The sequence below is a fragment of the Nematolebias whitei genome, chromosome 18, assembly GCF_014905685.2.
Source record: "Nematolebias whitei isolate Nwh7 chromosome 18, NemWhi1, whole genome shotgun sequence".
In the NCBI taxonomy this organism is placed as follows: domain Eukaryota; kingdom Metazoa; phylum Chordata; class Actinopteri; order Cyprinodontiformes; family Rivulidae; genus Nematolebias; species Nematolebias whitei.
The window spans coordinates 12,650,952-12,668,795 of NC_056515.1; the positions used below are offsets into that span (position 1 = coordinate 12,650,952).

The 17,844-nt window shown below is 39.7% G+C and overlaps 1 protein-coding gene across 1 annotated transcript in view; it reads left to right on the forward strand.

Annotated features, from left to right (window-relative positions):
• Positions 1-17,844, forward strand: part of LOC119425042 (rhotekin-like) — a 74,423-nt gene that overhangs the window by 40,172 nt on the left and 16,407 nt on the right. Inside the window, exon 10 of the mRNA XM_037692568.1 lies at positions 8,023-8,182. Coding sequence (XP_037548496.1) covers positions 8,023-8,182 — 160 coding nt within the window. The remainder of the gene's footprint in view (positions 1-8,022; positions 8,183-17,844) is intronic.

Genomic DNA, 17,844 nt, shown 5'->3' on the forward strand with positions numbered 1-17,844 from the left:
GGGGAACACAAACACAAACCGAAACAGGAAATGGTACAATCCTTACATAGTTAGGATAACCATGTTGCCAGAGGATAGAGGAAGACCTGTGATAAAGTCCATAGTTATATGGAACCAGGGGATGTGAGGGGATAGGGAGAGGATGTAGAAAACCAGCTGGTGGGCATCTAGAAGTCTTGGCCTGGCAGCATCGGCGACAAGAAGAGATAAAATCTTTAACATCCCCTACCAGGTCCTTCCAACAGAACTGGGCTCTGACTAGAGACAGGGTCTTAGTTAAACCAGGGTGACAGAAAAGGCGATACTGGTGACAGAGTTCGAGAACCCTTTTTACTAGGGGAGTAGGGACAAACATCCAGTTCTTGGGACAATCTGGTGGTGGTAGTGGTTGGGCCAGGTTAGCCTGTTTAATCTCTTCCTCCAGCTGAGTAACAGCGAGTCACACCTTACTGAGTAGGGTGAACTCTACCTCATTCTTGGAGGTGCAACCTTCATAATCCTCCGTGATATGAGAAAGGGCATCTGGTTTGCCATTTTTGGACCCAGTTCTGTAAGACAGAGTAAAATTGAAATGACAGAAGAACAATGCCCACCTGGTCTGTCTGGGGTTGAGTCTTCTGGTCGTCTTTAAGTATTCAAGGTTCTTATGATCAGTCCACACCTGAAAAGGTTTCCTGGCGCCCTCCAGCCAATGTCTCCATTCTTCGATCGCCAGTTTGACAGCCAGAAGCTCTTGTTCTCCCATATCATAATTACGCTCTGCAGGAGACAGACTTTTAGAGAAAAAAGCACAGGGATGAGTTTTACCTTCAACATTGCGTTGGCTGAGAACAGTGCCAACCCCTGTGCTGGAAGCATCCACCTCCACGAAAAACTGTAGTTCAGGGTCAGGTGAGTGTAAGATGGGTGCTGTAGAACACCGTTTCTTTAATGTGTTGAAGGCCTGTTCTGCTTGCTCGTTCCAATGAAAACTGGTCTTTGAGGATGTGAGGGTATGCAGAGGAGCAGAGATCTGACTGTAGCCTTTAATGAATTTTTGATAGAAGTTTGCAAATCCTAAGAATCTCTGTAACTGCTTTCTATCTTTGGTATTGGCCAATCCAACACGGCCAGAACCTTACTAATGGCCATGGTTCTATTTGGGGAAATAACAAAACCCAAGAAAGAGGTAGAAGAGGTAGACTGATGGAATTCACACTTTTCGGCTTTTACAAACAAGTTGTTCTATAAAAGTCTCAGCAGTACGGAACAAACATGTTTCTTATGAGAGTTTAAATCCATGGAAAAAATGAGGATGTCATCTAAATAAAAAAAACACAGACTGATTGACCATGTCTCTTAGAACGTCATTAACTAAAGCCTGGAACATAGCAGAAGCATTAGTGAGTCCAAAGGGCATTACTAGGTATTTATAGTGTCCAGTTGGGGTATTGAAAGTGGTCTTCCACTTATCCCTCTCCTTAATGCGAATGAGGTGGTATGCATTTAAGTCAAGTTAAGTAAAGACAGTGGTTCCTTGGATGAGGTCGAATGCAGATGTCATGAGAGGTAAGGGGTACTTATTTTTGACAGTAATTTTGTTTAAACCCCGATAATCGATACAAGGGCAAAGTGACCCATCCTTTTTGCCCACAAAGAAAAAAACAGCTCCAGCTAGTGATGCTGAAGGTTGGATTATGTCAGCTTGGAGCGATTCATTAATATATTTTTACATGGCCTGACTTTCTGGTTCAGACAAAGAATACAGGCCACCCTTAGGTGGTGTGGAACCAGGTAGGAATTCAATGGGACAGTCGTATGGTCTATGGGCAAGCAAAGAGGTAGCTTTGATTTTATTAAGCACTTCTTTTAGGTCGTGATAATCCTATGGCACCTTAGAGAGGTCAGGATAAGTCTCCTCATTTTCTTCTGGGGGAATAGTAGGTGACACTGCATTAAACAAACATGTAGATAAACATTCCTCAGACCACCCTACTATTTCCTTCCCCCTCCAGTTGATGCACGGATTGTGTTTACCAAGCCATGTGGCACCAAGAATGATGGGTAACTGGGGGGAGTTGATAACAACAAATTTTATTGTCTCCTGGTGATTGCCACTGAGCTTTAATGAAACAGGTACAGTCTTGAGATGGGTGTCATGCAGTGAATGTCCATCTAAAGCTAAAATTTTGTGGGGTCTGGTGGTTTGGACCAGTTCATTACCCACAGATTTGGCAAAATCTTGATCAATAAACTCGGTGTCAGCTCCGGAGTCGATGAATGCAGAAACAGGTATAGGTTTCTCATCTTCGAGGGCGGCTGTAGCTGAGTGGTTAGAGCAGTCGTCCTCCAATGCAAGAGTTGGGGGTTCGAATCCACCAGCAGTCACATGCCAAAGTGTCCCTGGACAAGACACTGAACTCCTCCATGCCTACGATGTATGTCCCATCGGTGTATGAATGTGATAAAGCTCTGATTAGTCTCTTTAGAATGATTTGTTCAATTAGCTTTGTAGAGATCTAGTAGAGTGCTGTATGAATGGGTAAATGAGGCACAGATTGTAGTGTAAAGCGCTTTGAGTATCTCAATAAGATAGAAAGGCGCTATATAAGTACAGTCCATTTACCATTTACCTTGAACTTTGATCATAGCAGGTAGGGTAAATGAAGAGGAGATCATGGGATGTCTAATATGACTCAGTAGGGTCCTCTTTCCTACTGAGTCTGGCCTTCTTAAACATTTGGCAACAGTGTCTTTCCTTCCCACAGTAGAAGCAGAGGTGATTCCTTCTTCTCCTCTCCCTTTCCTCTGGAGTGAGTCGACTTCCACCCGACTACATGAGTACAACAGATGGTCGCTGAGAAGAGGTTATAGATTGGGTATTTACAGTGGCGATATGATTGGTTCAAGACTGTCTCCATGGTTGAACTGCTCTCTCAGCTCTGGTCTCTTTCTGTATATGTCTTTCGCAAAGGCAGAGGTCGACCCGGGTTGCCATTTCTTATAGTGATTTGAGACTCGGGGTATTCTTTGGTTGCCAGCTCATCTTTGATGTTTTCATTTAATCCTTGAAATAATGCATCTGCTAGTGCCTCCTTGTTCCACCTGCTTTGAGCTGCTATGTCATGAAAATTGATAATACAGTGCCTTGCGAAAGTATTCGGCCCCCTTGAACTTTTCATCCTTTTGCCACATTTCAGGCTTCAAACATAAATATATAAAATTTTAATTTTTTGTGAAGATTCAACAACAAGTGGAACACAATTGTGAAGTGGAATGAAATTTATTGGATGTGTCAAACTTTTTAACAAATAAAAAACTGAAAAGTGGGGCGTGCAATATTATTTGGCTCCCTTGCATAAATACTTTGTAGTGCCGCCTTTTGCTGCAATTACAGCTGCAAGTCACTTAGGGTATGTCTCTATCAGTTTGCACATCGAGAGACTGAAATTCTTGCCCATTCTTCCTTGCAAAACAACTCGAGCTCAGTGAGGATGGATGGAGAGCGTTTGTGAACAGCAGTCTTCAGCTCTTTCCACAGATTGGACTTTGACTTGGCCATTCCAACACCTGGATACGTTTTTTTGTGAACCATTCCATTGTAGATTTGGCTTTATATTTTGGATCATTGTCTTGATGGAAGATAAATCTCCGTCCCAGTCTCAGGTCTCTTGCAGACTCAAACAGGTTTTTTTCCAGAATGGTCCTGTATTTGGCCCCATCCATCTTCCCATCAATTCTGACCATCTTCCCTGTCCCTGCTGACGAAAAGCAGGCCCAAACCATGATGCTGCCACCACCATGTTTGACAGTGGGGATGGTGTGTTCAGGGTGAAGAGCTGTGTTGCTTTTACACCAAACATATCGTTTTTCATTGTGGCTAAACAGTTCGATTTTGGTTTCATCTGACCAGAACGCCTTCATCACATGTTTGGTGTGTCTCCCAGGTGCTTGTGGCAAACTTTAAACAACACTTTTTATGGATATCTTTGAGAAATGGCTTTCTTCTTGCCACTCTTCCATAAAGGCCAGATGTATGCAGTGTTCAACTGAGTGTTTTCCTATGGACAGACTCTGCCACCTCAGCTGTAGATCTCTGCAGTTCATCCAGAGTGATCATGGGCCTCTTGGCTGCATCTCTGATCAGTCTTCTCCTTGTTCGAGATGAAAGTTTGGAGGGACGGCCAGGTCTTGGTAGATTTGCAGTGGTCTGACACTCCTTCCATTTCAATATGATTGCTTGCACAGTGCTCCTTGGGATGTTTAAAGCTTGGGAAATCTTTTTGTATCCAAATCCGGCTTTAAACTTCTCCACAACAGTATCTCAGACCTGTCTGGTGTGTTCCTTGGTCTTCATGATGCTCTCTGTGCTTTGAACAGAACCCTGAGACTATCACAGAGCAGGTGCATTTATACAGAGACTTGATTACACACAGGTGGATTCTATTTATCATCATCAGTCATTTGGGACAACATTGGATCATTCATAGATCCTCATTGAACTTCTGGAGTGAGTTTGCTGCACTGAAAGTAAAGGGGCCGAATAATATTGCATGCCCCACTTTTCAGTTTTTTATTTGTTAAAAAAGTTTGACACAGCCAATAAATCAGAATCAGAATAAACTTTATTGGAATTACACCAAGGTACAACGCGAAAATGTACGTACAGTCGTCCAAAAGATGGGCGGAGTGCACGAAGCTGCAACTGTAGAAAGCGCGGCCATTTTATCCTTATCAGATAATAATCTTAGATAGGAAAAGGGGTAGAAACATGAGGGAAGATAGTGGTATTACAAAAAAAGATCTTTCACATCTTGTCTATCAGGACAAATTTCATTCCACTTCACGATTGTGTCCCACTTGTTGTTGATTCTTCACAAAAAAATAAAATTTTATATCTTTATGTTTGAAGCCTGAAATGTGGCAAAAGGTTGAAAAGTTCAAGGGGTCCGAAAACTTTCGCAAGGCACTGTTTGTTCTGTTACCCGTTTACTTCCTTGTTTTACAGAAAACAACTTACAAGCTGCCTCTCTCTCAAGTAGGATAGGGTCAAAGGCTCTACAGAGTTATTTATCAAAGTCATTAAAGGAACAACAGTACCTTGGGTTCCTTTGCCATTCTGAAGACCCCATGATTTGGCTTTACCCGAGAGAAGAGAGATTACATAAGCCATCTTGGATCGCTCAGACGGTAAGAAGGATGGTTGCAGCTGAAAATGAATGTCACACTGGGTTAAAAATGAACGATACTGATCAGGTTCCTGGCAGGTGGGATTCTTGGCTGGGAGAAACTTGATGTACTGTCGCCTGGGTCGTAGTAAAACTAATAGATGCCTGTGGTGGAGTCTACTGGGACAAGTTATGAATCAAGTGACTAATTTCCTGCATGTCTTTCTTTAATTTAACTATGGTTCCCTCCACACCAGAACGCCATTCCTGTGTCTGTGTCGAATCAATTTTGTCCAGATTATTCTGACAAGAACCAGATTTAGGGATTCGAACCAGATCACAGACAACAGGAAGGTTTAAAATATTTATTGATGAACTGCTTCTGGTAGAGGTCTGAGTCCTTGGGCAAGCACAATCTGAAGAGACAGGAAGGTTAGTGAATTGGAGTTCAATGGCTTTGGTTTGACAGTTCAGTTTATAAACACCAACTTTCATAAGCAGGTAAGGAAGGATTTCCTTAGAGGAACTGGTTTCTGTGATGTCACCGTTGGAGAAGGTGAGCTGGTTTTGAGGCAGAGCTGAGCGTGAAGCAGTTAGGAGGGAGATCCATAACACAGGTCCAGGGAGACAGGTGAGGGTCATGCACAGGTGATCAGAAATCCCAAACTAGACTTGAATCATGATCTGGTAGGCGTGGTCATTGTAGAGAAGGCAAAGGTCATTACCATGAGCAGAGTAGATAATCCAAAGCAAGCAGGGGAAGAGCAAGATGGGTAATCCGTAAGACAGGCATGAAGTCTGAACCAGGAAGACAAATGAAACTGTGGCATGGACGCTGAACATTTACTCACTGTGAGGCTTTCAATAATCTGGCACTGAGTAGTGTGGCTGTGGGGTTTAAATACAGGTGACAACAGGTGAGCTGCATGAGGGCTGATTGTGGTGACTCAGCTGAGTGGGCATGGTTACATGAGCAGACTGAGGTGCAGGTTGACAGGAGCTGAGATAAAACAAACCAACATGAACAGGAACTATGACAGGCAGAGCAGAAAATGTGACAGCTGGTGTTGTACCAAAAATCGAATGGCTGCCAAATGGCGGCTGCGGTAGCACGCACGGGAAGACTCACTGTTGCAGTTCTTCGAAATGTAACAAGATTAACACAAAAAATTTGTTTGCTCGACATTATAGCAAAGGTGTGTCTCAGTTTAATTTTTCCTCAATAAATTCACTTTAATGGTGAAAACAACTTCATTTTGCCTGAAATTAAGCTGCCCCCATTCCAGCAGAGGAGCGGGAATGAAGGTCGTGGCTCTACAGCATCCCCCCACCCACACCTCGCTGCTTTCCATGGCCGCGGATCACGCACCTTGTTGCCCCCTTCCTCTGTCAGCGCGTGATCTGCAATGAATGGATAGATGGATGGATGGATGGATGGATGGATGGACGGACAGAGGGAGGGATGTTTTGATTGATAGGTGGACGGGTGGCACACTGCCGCAGAGTCTTCCTTCCCGCTCCAGTGGGGAAGGAAGGCTGTAGAGCTCGTAGCTGGAGCTGTGATGGGTGGATGGATTAATGGATAAATGGATGGATAAATGGATGGATGGTGCACCACTGTGGAATGTTTGTGTGTGTGGGGGGAGGGTAACGGTAGTTGTCAAAAGCCTAGAGGGCCCTCTCACACCTCCAGCAGCTGCAAACGGTAGTGTTTAATCTGGCTCATGTCAGAATGAATGAAAGTGTCAGATGTCAGTCAAAAATTGTTATGATTATGGAAAAAAAAGTATATGTCGCTTCAGCGTATAAATTGCAGGACTGACAAATTCATGCAAAAAAATTGTGACTTATACGCCGGAAAATATGGTGTTACTAATTAATTTTAGCCAACACAAATTTGGCTATATCACAGTCCACTTCACTGATTTTGAGTTAAGACTTTTCATTGTAGCTGAGTCAGTCACAACACACTCTGTGACATCTTACAATATTGCACAATACTGTGCATAATGTTATTGTCCAGGTTTGACTAAAATGGCTACAATGTTGTCAATTTTTAACATAAAATTAGTCTAAAACTCAGGCATGGAAAGCCAGCGGATGATATGCATGTTTTTCAAGGATGTTCATGCTTTTAACATGTATCTTGGTTCTTAGCTGACTTTTTTTTATAAATATCCAAGATGTCTTTAAAGATTTTATTCTTGGAAGTTGTACTACATGAATGTACTAAGTGCTAAACGGTGATGCAGCACACTTTTTTTACAATTTTATCTACAAATTTGCTGATCTTTTAGAAATCATATTGTATTTAGTTTCACTTATGAATGCTTTTACAATTACTCTTTACAAAGAGAATAGTTCTTGACTGCTGTCAGGTTGAATAAAGTTATTTGTCTAACAATGGGAATTTGCTTCCCGTCATCAATCACAGGCTGGAACAACCTGTTTGTTAAGCTCTGACGAACAGAGCGCTGCTATAACCAAAGAAACAACCCTTTTTGGCTTTTGTTCCTTTAATACTAGTAGTGTCTGCTTGCTTTTAGTCATGGTTTATCATTAGTTTCAGAAGAAAAATCCTTCTCATTCAGAGTGATGTTATTTCTGAACAGTGACTTCATTGTGACACAGCTCACCTGCTTTTCTGTTAAACATTACACAACACATTTAAATAAACAAAGTTATGATTTGTTTTTATTCTAAGGATGTCTTCATGGGGTGAATATTGGTGTGGATATTTTCAATTAAGCTGTAAACTATGATTACATTTTTTCAGCTCTAACTTTACACTCTGTGTTGAATGTATGAGAATGTTTTAACAAAAAAAACTAATAAAAACTAAGATAAAAATGAATGTGTGTGTTTTTTCTGTCAGGATACCAGAGTCTGTGTGTCGGAGGCTGATCTTCTTTATGGCCAACATATAGTTATTAAAACGCCTCTTCAAGGAAATGGAAGCTACACAATTACCTCGTGCAATATTGAGAACACGCAACGCTGGAACAAGACCCTGCAGCAACATGTCGACAACCTGAGTAAGGCTGGAATCTAAACTCATGTTAATTGAAAACAAAAAAAAGAAAGACAACACCTTGCATTCTGGTCAAACTGAGCAGGTTGTAATTTAGCAGTTGGTAGGGAAAGTTATGTGCACAAGTGCATCACTCTGGATATACTTTAAAATTTAAAGGAACATTTTGCGTGCAAACAATATGCTGGCTTTTTTTAACCTCAGGGCAAGATCATGTGTAGCACAATTTAAAATGTGTTACAGACACAATTGAATACATTAGAACAATTTACATTCAAAACAAACAAAACATGCATTACAGGAATTACAACAAAAGATGGGCATTACATAAAAACACAATAATAAAATACAAATGTAAACAATTATAACTAAGAGCTAATAAAGTAAACTGATAAACAGTAAAAATACTTTTCTCCTTCATGTTGAAGTTCAGGAAACAGTAAAGTCAGTATCTTGTTTAACTGCAACTGCTGGAGATTAGTGGCATTTCAAATTTACAAAGTAAGTGTGTGAACTTAGTCAGATTTTCAGCTGCAGATTCACAGACTTTTTGTGTCCAAGTGATCTTTGAGCTGTACGACTGTATCATGTGATCATTTTTGAAAATCAGAACTTTGCACGCACAGCATGCAAAACTACTATCTGAGACGTGCACATTTTGTTTTGTTCAGCTCCACCTACTTTGTAGCTTTGCCTCTGTCCCTGTGTTTAGGATTTAATCTACTGGAGTACACTTTAGAAAAAAAAAAGATTTAGACCAGTTTTGAAATAAATACTATTTATCTTTTGTGTTGTTAGACTTGAACATTTAGGGCTGTTGTCCCGGAAAGTTTCTGAATAGCCACAGATCGTAAGAAAGAAAAAATGTAAAACTTCTATTGAATTTAAATCAAGCATTGAGCTCCTAAAAGATTTGATTGGTTTGCCAACAAACACAAGTAAGACAGGTTGTGTTTTCTCTGCGAGCAGCTTCTGCTTCAGTATAACTGCAGAGTCTGTTGCACGTATGATTTTACCCACTGATTAGAATGCTCCAGCATCAACGTGTGGCATGGAGGCTGCACAGCTGCAGAAAGAAAAGCTTTGCAGAGAAGTCTGTTTGAGTCAGCCTCCCCACCATCACATGCATCTACACCTCCAGATGCAGGAAGAGGGCCACCTGCATCATGAAGGACCCCACTCACCCAGCACACACACTTTTTGCCCCACACCCCTCAGGAAGGAGGTTAAGGAGCATTAAGTGTAGAACCACTAGACTGAGGAACAGCTTCTACCCTGAGGCTGTTACACTCAGGAATATCTAAGTAGGATATTCACTGTGAAAAAAAAATCACATCATGTTGCTGCTGATCTGTTTCCTGTTGATGTGTTCACTCATACTCATCTGCTCACACAGACTCGTGTTCGTGCTGCTGTTCGGCATATTGTTTTTATGCTATTAGTGCTTATTGTATTTGTAGTTAATGTTTTTCTTAGGTCATATCTTAGATCTTATAATTGTTTTTCTTTTACATTTTATTGTTGGATGTAACTGGGACCCTGCGTACAAAATTTTGTTCCACCACATGTACCAAATAGGGTGCGAACAACAAAAAAATAAACCCTAACTCTTGCTAACTCTAACTCTAAGAGTTGGAGAAAAAAAATAAAATGAGATCTGTTCTGGGAACAGCAGCAGGTTACGAGTTTGACTGAGGCACCACACCTGTCAGACAATAACCGACATAATGAGAGCCCGTGGACACAACCTCATGTGAAGCATTTGTTTTGCTTATTTATTCAAACGTGACCAAAATCCACAGAACTTGTGCAAAGAGATTGAAAACTCCTGCGGACATTTCTACGTCTTGGAACCTTTCTCCTGAATACCTTAGGACAGTTTTTAAGGCGTGGGAGAGTCACCCCACCCCCAGCAAATAATCCACTGTGCCCCCCCCCCCCCCCCCCACTATTATTTCTGTTACAATTGTTGTTGTTGTCGGTTAATGTCTCTTTCATTAAAAAAAGGTTGTACACATTTTTATTCTTTGTTTTTTTACACATTTTAATCATCTGTGCTTTTTCAAAACATATTTAAAATGTTTCCTTTTTAACATTTCACATCACCTCATTCCCTTTACTTTTTTCTTTTACTTTTTTTGGTTTATTTTTTCGTCACGCTGCTGAAGAACTTGGGCGCCACCCTACAGAATTGCACCCCACACTTTGAAAAGCCCTGCCCTTAGGCGATATGGGCAGGATAATGAGATTTTGGTCGAACAATTTTAGTCCTGATTCAAAAGAATTAACAATTTTCTGCTCATCTCAGGTTTTGAGGAAGTTGGTGACAGAGCATAGAGACTAAATGTGGCTTCTCCTTGTTTCGTTCCAGTCCTGGATACACTGAGTACTGATAAACACTTTTGTGATGACCTCAGGGGGTTTATATGATTCATACTCACGCTCAATTTAATTCCAAGACTATTCAGTGCCTTTCACATTCATTACTAGATTTAAAAATCAATTCTATTACAGATATGGAACCAGAGCAGTGATTTAAAGACTGATGTGCCGGTAATGTGTTTCTTTGTCCTGGTTTTGGCAAAATGTTTGGATGAAGTGCACCTGACGGAGTTTTTATGACACCTCTGAAAACACCAATAAAATAACCTGATGTACTAAAATTACAAGCGTGCACCAGTTTTTCTGTGTCTTGGTTAGACAGAAATCTTTTTGTCATGCCAACATTTTTAGTATGAAAGTTGGATGATTTAGTGACAGACTATATATAACATGCAAAATTTAGGTACATCTTCATGACTGCGCTCAGCTTTTTGGCATACTCTTTAGTTTTTGGCACCATTCAGTCTAATTGAATGCTGATCTAATCTTGCATTTTGGGAACAAAAAAATGGACTTTTGTTTTTTATGCATTGAGCAAGAGGACATTTTGATATTATAGACACACCTACTCAGTGACTGGAAACGGATTGCAATTATGTGGTGACATTGGAATGTTAAACTGTGTCATCAGCCTATTTTAGCACCTGAACTTCACTGACAAAGAATCTTAAAGGGATAGTCCAACCAATCTTGAAAACAAGTGTTTTGCTTTTTTTTTGCTTTATGTTATATTTGCCAAAATGTAATTCCAGTCGACAAAGTAAGATCTAAACCAATTTAGAACGACTACCCAAAAAGCCCCACCTCATTTTCTAGTTTGTCAATCAGTGGTCTGTGATCAAATGTGTAAAATTATGCACTCCTATGAATAAATAAATAAACCTTGGATTTTTGTAGTTTATTTTCATGTGGTAATAGTGAGTGTGGGTTAGAATGTGCGGTGCAAATATGGTCTTGATAAATAATACTGAACTGTCTTCACTTGTAAATAAAAATTTCTGACATAATATTCTCCGACAAATGCACAAAGGATTAATTCAACTAGGTGAATGCTGTATCTAATTAATAAATGGAAATAATGCCGATTTGTGTATAAGTATGTGAATGAAACTTTTCTTCTGTAGCAGATAAGACATGATAAGACTTAATATTAAATAATGGAAATAATTTAGCAGTTACTGGCTACTTTCATTCACAGCATGGTCTCTCTTGCAAATAAATTCTCAATCTCAATGGTTTTTTAAATCTGGTCAAATAAAGGACACGAACTATGCTGAGAACCAACATATTACTAACAAAGATTAGATATAATACAACCCCTGCACATGTAGAAAACAGTAGTGATTGCATTTAAAGGAACTTAAATGTAAGATGGACGTTTAGTCTGTGGCCCCACTTTCAGGTGCCAAAACTATGCCCCCAAACCTTCCAGTGGAGTTGTTGTTCATCCTAAAGGCCTGGACCACAATTTTTTTTAATCTTTCATTGGAGGTGCTCAGACAACGCAACCTTTAACATGAGTTACAGTGAGTCCATTTTGTATTTCTTCAAGCTATCTGTATGTGGCAGACAGTCAAACATTCAAACCAGTTTGCATTCTTTCCCAATAGCTATGAGTTTTAAGAGTGACAGCGAGCAACAATGGCCACACCTGTTAAGACTTGTTCCAAATAACTCTTCTTGCTTTATCTGATTGGCTGAAGTTTACTTTTATTTTTGATTAACATGTGGTTCAACAATCAACTACTTCTTCTCCCACAGTTTATCCAGTTTGTATTCAATTTCGACAAATAGGTCTGGTTATTATTACAGTTATTTTATATAATTTATGTTTTTTTATGAAGACATTCAACACACACACAAAAGAAGATCATTATATCCGTAAAATATTTATTTATATTGAGAAATTTAAAAATAAAAACAGTAAACTGAAACATTGCATTAAGGTTCACGTTCACATTGATGACTGCCCTAGATTCTAATCTGTAGTGCAAAAGGTGTAACATCAGCTGTAAATATTACAATTGGACTTTAATTGACACAACTGGAGACATGTTATTAACATACCAGCTTTTGTTTGGAATATTTGCATAACTCTTGATAATAATTGCTGGTCCCACCTTTGCCTTTAGCATGAATTGGAGGCAATGTGTTCAACATAATGGCACTTCTTCCAGCTATCTTACTGTCAACAATGGTGTATCACAAGGCTCAGTCTTAGGACCCACCCTTTTCACAATCTACATAAGTAATGTAGGTCAGATGATTCCTAATGCATCCTTACATTTCTGTGCCGATGACGCAGTTGTTCATTGTTGAGCTAAAACAGTTGCTAAGCTTTTTCAGCTTTTACAGTCTGTATTAATCATCATTCAGTCAGATTTGTTCCATTCTAAACTGGTGCAAAATGCTGATAAAACCAAAGGGATGTCTTCAAACAGGAAGTCAGTACCAGCAGTCCTTCCTTCTATTTTATCTTTGAGTGGTGTCCTCATTGAGTTTGTCAATTTTTATGAATACATGGGTATCTTGGTTGATTCACATCTCTCATAAGCCTCATATCGAAAACTTGGTAAATGTTGATGTTGGATGCTGTCTATCATGGTGCATTAAGATTCATAACTGTCTGTAAATATCATACCCACCACTGCACCCTGTATTCATTCCTCAATTGTTCATCATTAACTTCCCGCAAACTCTCTCACTGGTACATTTTCATATTTAAATCACTTCTTGTTCTGCTGCCTTCATACATCTCCTCCTACATGTCACTTCATCAGTGCAGCTACAGCGTGCGCTCTCAAGACATTATTACCTGCAGTGTTCCCTCAGTGTAGACTGAACTTGGCAAAAGGACCTTCTCCTACTCTCCTCCTGTTTCCTGGAATATCTTGCAAAAAGATCTGAAGCACTCGACTTTGATCACTCTAAGGGATTTGAAACAACTTCTAAATTCATGGCAAAAACCAATGCAGACATGTTCCTGTTTTTAGTATTTTACATCGCTTTATAATGTAGCTGCTTTTGTTTTGTATATAATTCTTCTGTATATAATTATATCTTCACGTAAACCTGGACTCCCTTCAGTCATATCTTACGCAGTCTGTTAAAAATCTCGGGATGGTTTTAGACTCTGACTTCAAGTTTGACAAACAAATCAACTCTATTCTGCAGAAAAGCTTCTTCCAATTAAGGCAGGTAGCTAAGCTCAAGCCAGTGTTGTCCAGACCCAACCTTGAGAAACTAGTCCATGCCTTTATCACGACCCGATTGGACTACTGCAATGCACTCTATGCTGGGGTCAGCCAGGCCTCCATCTCGCATCTCTAGCTCGTCCAAAATGCTGCTGCTTGGCTCTTAACAGGAACTCATAGGTTTGAGCATATTACACCAGTTCTGTCCTCACTTCATTGGCTCCCTGTGTGTACTAGAATATACTTTACAGTTTTTTTGTTGACCTATAATAGGTGCCTAAATTGCCTTGCACCCCTTTATCTTTCTAAGCTACTAGAATAGAGCTGTCATTTCTAACCCGAACCCGAAACCGGCCCAGACCGACCCGGATTATGACCAGTCTGGGCCATTATAATGTTATTAATGTGTGGGCCGGGCCAGTCTCAGGCTTTAATGTGGTTTTACAAATCATACAGCACAAATAAAACTAAATAAGAATGCACAGTATAAAATTGTGTTAATCTACTTAGAGGAGGAGCCTCCTTTAAACTCCTCTGAGGAGGCAGGAAGTTTATATGTAGAGAGGATGAAGAAAGAAAGAGGAGTGCATCAGTTAATCAGACTGTGGAAGAGATCGCTGGCGCATTGTGCAATAATTGCGCATTTGGGCTCTGGTTCCTGCGGTTTTACGAATCATACTGCACAAAGAAAACTAAATAAGAATGCACAATATAAAATTGTGTTAATCTACTTGTTGAGGAGGAGGCAGGTTCAACCGGCGGTTTAAAGAGGTACAAAAAGTTGCGTTAAGCTCAGATGGACAACCTGTCACCGGCCATGTGTGTCTGCTGACTTGCCGGTTAAAATTGACTTGTGACCTGTTCAGGGTGTCCCCCACCTTTCACACAGTGATGGCAGGTCATGGGCACCGGTGACCCCCGTGACCCAAAATGGAAGAAGCGGGTAAAAATAATGGATGGATGGATGAATCAGCTGATCACCGGCCGTGCACGTCTTTGCACCCTGCTGTCTTCTGTGGTGAAGGAATTAGCAGCATCTACAAAAGCTGAAGTAAGAAGCGCGTTTAATTAAAATAGACTTGTTCTATATTTTTCCAAATAGTTTAGCACTAAAAATAGTTTTGTTCATTTGTATAATAGTCTATCTTTACAGTTGATGTTTTAGGCTGTTTGTTTTGTATGTTAGTATTCATTTGGTGAAACAATAAATCTTACATCTTCCTTTCTTTGAAATACTTTTTAAAAATATTATGACAAAATGATTTGCTTACAAAAGCAGTAAAAGCTTAATAAAAACAATGTTGGGCTTTTTTCCAGTTCGGGCCTGTAATTACAGTTAATTTGATTGGATAGGGTTGGGTCAGGAAAAAATGTTTACGGGCTGGGGTTGGGGCTGGGTCAGATTTTTTAGGCACAAATGCAACTCTATACTGGAACCATGTATGTTCCCTCATCCAATCAGCTGCTTTTGGCTGTTCCAAAAACAAGACTGAAGCTCAGAGGGGATCAGGCATATTCAGTCATCGGCGCCAAACTCTGGAACAACCTGACCCCCAACATTAGGCAGACCACCTCCCTTCCTGTGTTCAAATCTCTGCTAAAAACATATAATCTGTTTTCTCTGGCATTTCACACAGTTTGAGTTGATGTAGTCTTTTTTGTTCTGTATTCCTATGTTTTTAATGATTTTAATTAATTCTTCAGTACAGTATTATCATTAGTGTTTGCTATTTTTTTTCCATTAATTTTATTCTCATTAATGTTATTGTTAAGCACTTTGATAGCAGTTTCTGTTTTAAACGTGCTCTATAAATAAAGTTGACTTGACTTATTTACTTTTCATTTTATATGCTTTTTTATGATTGTCTATTGTTGTCATCTGTGTTCTTTGTTTAAAACAGGTCTCTCTTGTAAATGAGTCCTTGAGGCTTAATGAGACTAACCTGTATAAATAAAGGTCGAATGAAAAATGAAAATGCGCTTTGCTGACCACAAACACTGACCCTGAGCTCACATATGGCCGAGTGGTTAGAGCAGTCGTCCTCCAATGCAAGAGTTGGGGGTTTGATTCCACCAGCAGTCACATGTTGAAGTGTCCCTGGGCAAGACACTGAACCCCTCATTGCCTCTGATGTGTGTCCCATCAGTGTATGAAAGTGATAAAGCTCTGATTAGTCTTTGTAGAGATCTAGTAGAGTGCTGTATGAATGGGTAAATGAGGGCACAGGTTGTGTTGTAAAGAGCTTTGAGTGTCTTGATAAGGTAGAAAGACACTATATAAGTACAGTCCATTTACCTTTCATAACCACCCTGAACTGTTTTCTTTAATGTTACTTTGACCTGAATAATGTCTGATGTTTTCACACATTCACTGTCCCAGATCTCCTCATCACTTAGAGTTTGATAAATCTTCACACATTCCTTTTAATCTTTTAAGAAAGAAAAAAAAAATCACAAATGAAGCTTTTTTATTGCAAAATGTTTAAAATATGAATTATGTTGATTATTATTTGCAATTAATATTATTGTGAAATCATATGAAATGTTCAAATGTTTCAACATATTTTACATGCTTTGATTTCACAATGAACTCAGTTTAAGAGTTGCCACGACTCTGTGGGATTCAAGCATTCAAGGATTCAAGGTTCTTTGTCATTCCACCACATGTGGTGGAACGAAATTGTGTACACAGGGTCCCAGTTACATCCAACAAAAGTAATAAAATGTAAAAGAAAAACAGTAACAAGATCTAAGATATGAACTAAGAAAAACGTTAATAAAAATATGCTAAGTACTAGTAGCATTAAAACCATACGCCAAACAGCAGCACGAACATGAGTCTGTGTGAGCAGATGAGCACGAATGAACACAGCAGCATGAAACAGATCAGCAGCAACACGAAACAGATCAGCAGCAACACGAAACAGATCAGCAGCAACACGAAACAGATCAGCAGCAACACGAAACAGATCAGCAGCAACATGAAACAGATCAGCAGCAACATGCTGTATTTTTCACAGTGATTATCCTGGTTACACATGAATCTTTTTTTACTGCAAGGTTTTACTGCTTTGAGATTATCTTTGGACTTCTTATCACCCGTTATTCTCATCAGCTGTCTTCCTGCCGACCCTGTAAATGTCTCACCTCGGTCACCTTGGATGAGTGTCTGGTACGATCCTACAACTCATTCAACCTTTATTTAGACAGGTAAATCCCACTGAGCCTCGAGGACTCATTTATAAGAGAAACCTGATATACAAGGATTTACAAGGATTTACAAGGATCCGCTGAGCTGTAAGTTGTTTCCTGCGAGGAGTTTTGTAGGCTTGATCAGTCTCCAAAGTCCTGAAAAGATGGAGCAACCATTGACTGTACTTCCAGAAGACATCAATGCAGTACTATGTCTGGTTTTACCATTTAAGCTGATACTACTTGACAAAATATCACTTCCCTGCTTGCAGTTTTAGTAAATAACCCAATCTGATCAAATCTATTAACATCTCTTAAACAAACTCCAAAGTAAACAATTTATTAAAAAGTTTAACTTTATCTAAATTGTTACGGGTATAAAACAAAACAATTTCTATCCCCCAAATTATTTTGTTTTAGATGAAAGGCAATTACCCATTGATTAATCCTTTTATACTGATAAAGTCTAAGCATTGTCAGAATATTTGATCAAAGTTATGGATGTTTTTATTGTGCTTTTATTATTGTGGCTGAGAACATTTTTCCTCTCTGCCCAGAGAACAACGAGCTTAGTTGTCTCTCAAAACACGCTCTCATCTTGAGCTGAAGGATGTGTCTTTAATGCCCATGAGCCATATGTTTGTGCAAACAAAGAGTACCGTGTGAGGCTGCAGCTGGCTTCAAGGACACCCACTGAACTATGGTGAACTCTGCTGAGCTGATAATGTTATACAAACAAGCAGATAATGAGCTCGTGGCTCATTTCTGTGACTGGTTTTCATGCGTATACATTTTTGTATGTTTATGTCATTAAATCTGACCGTGCAAGTAAAAGTGCCTGTTAAAAATCTTCACCTGCAGTGAGAGTGGTTCTTTTGAGTAAACAATGTCCGAGAAC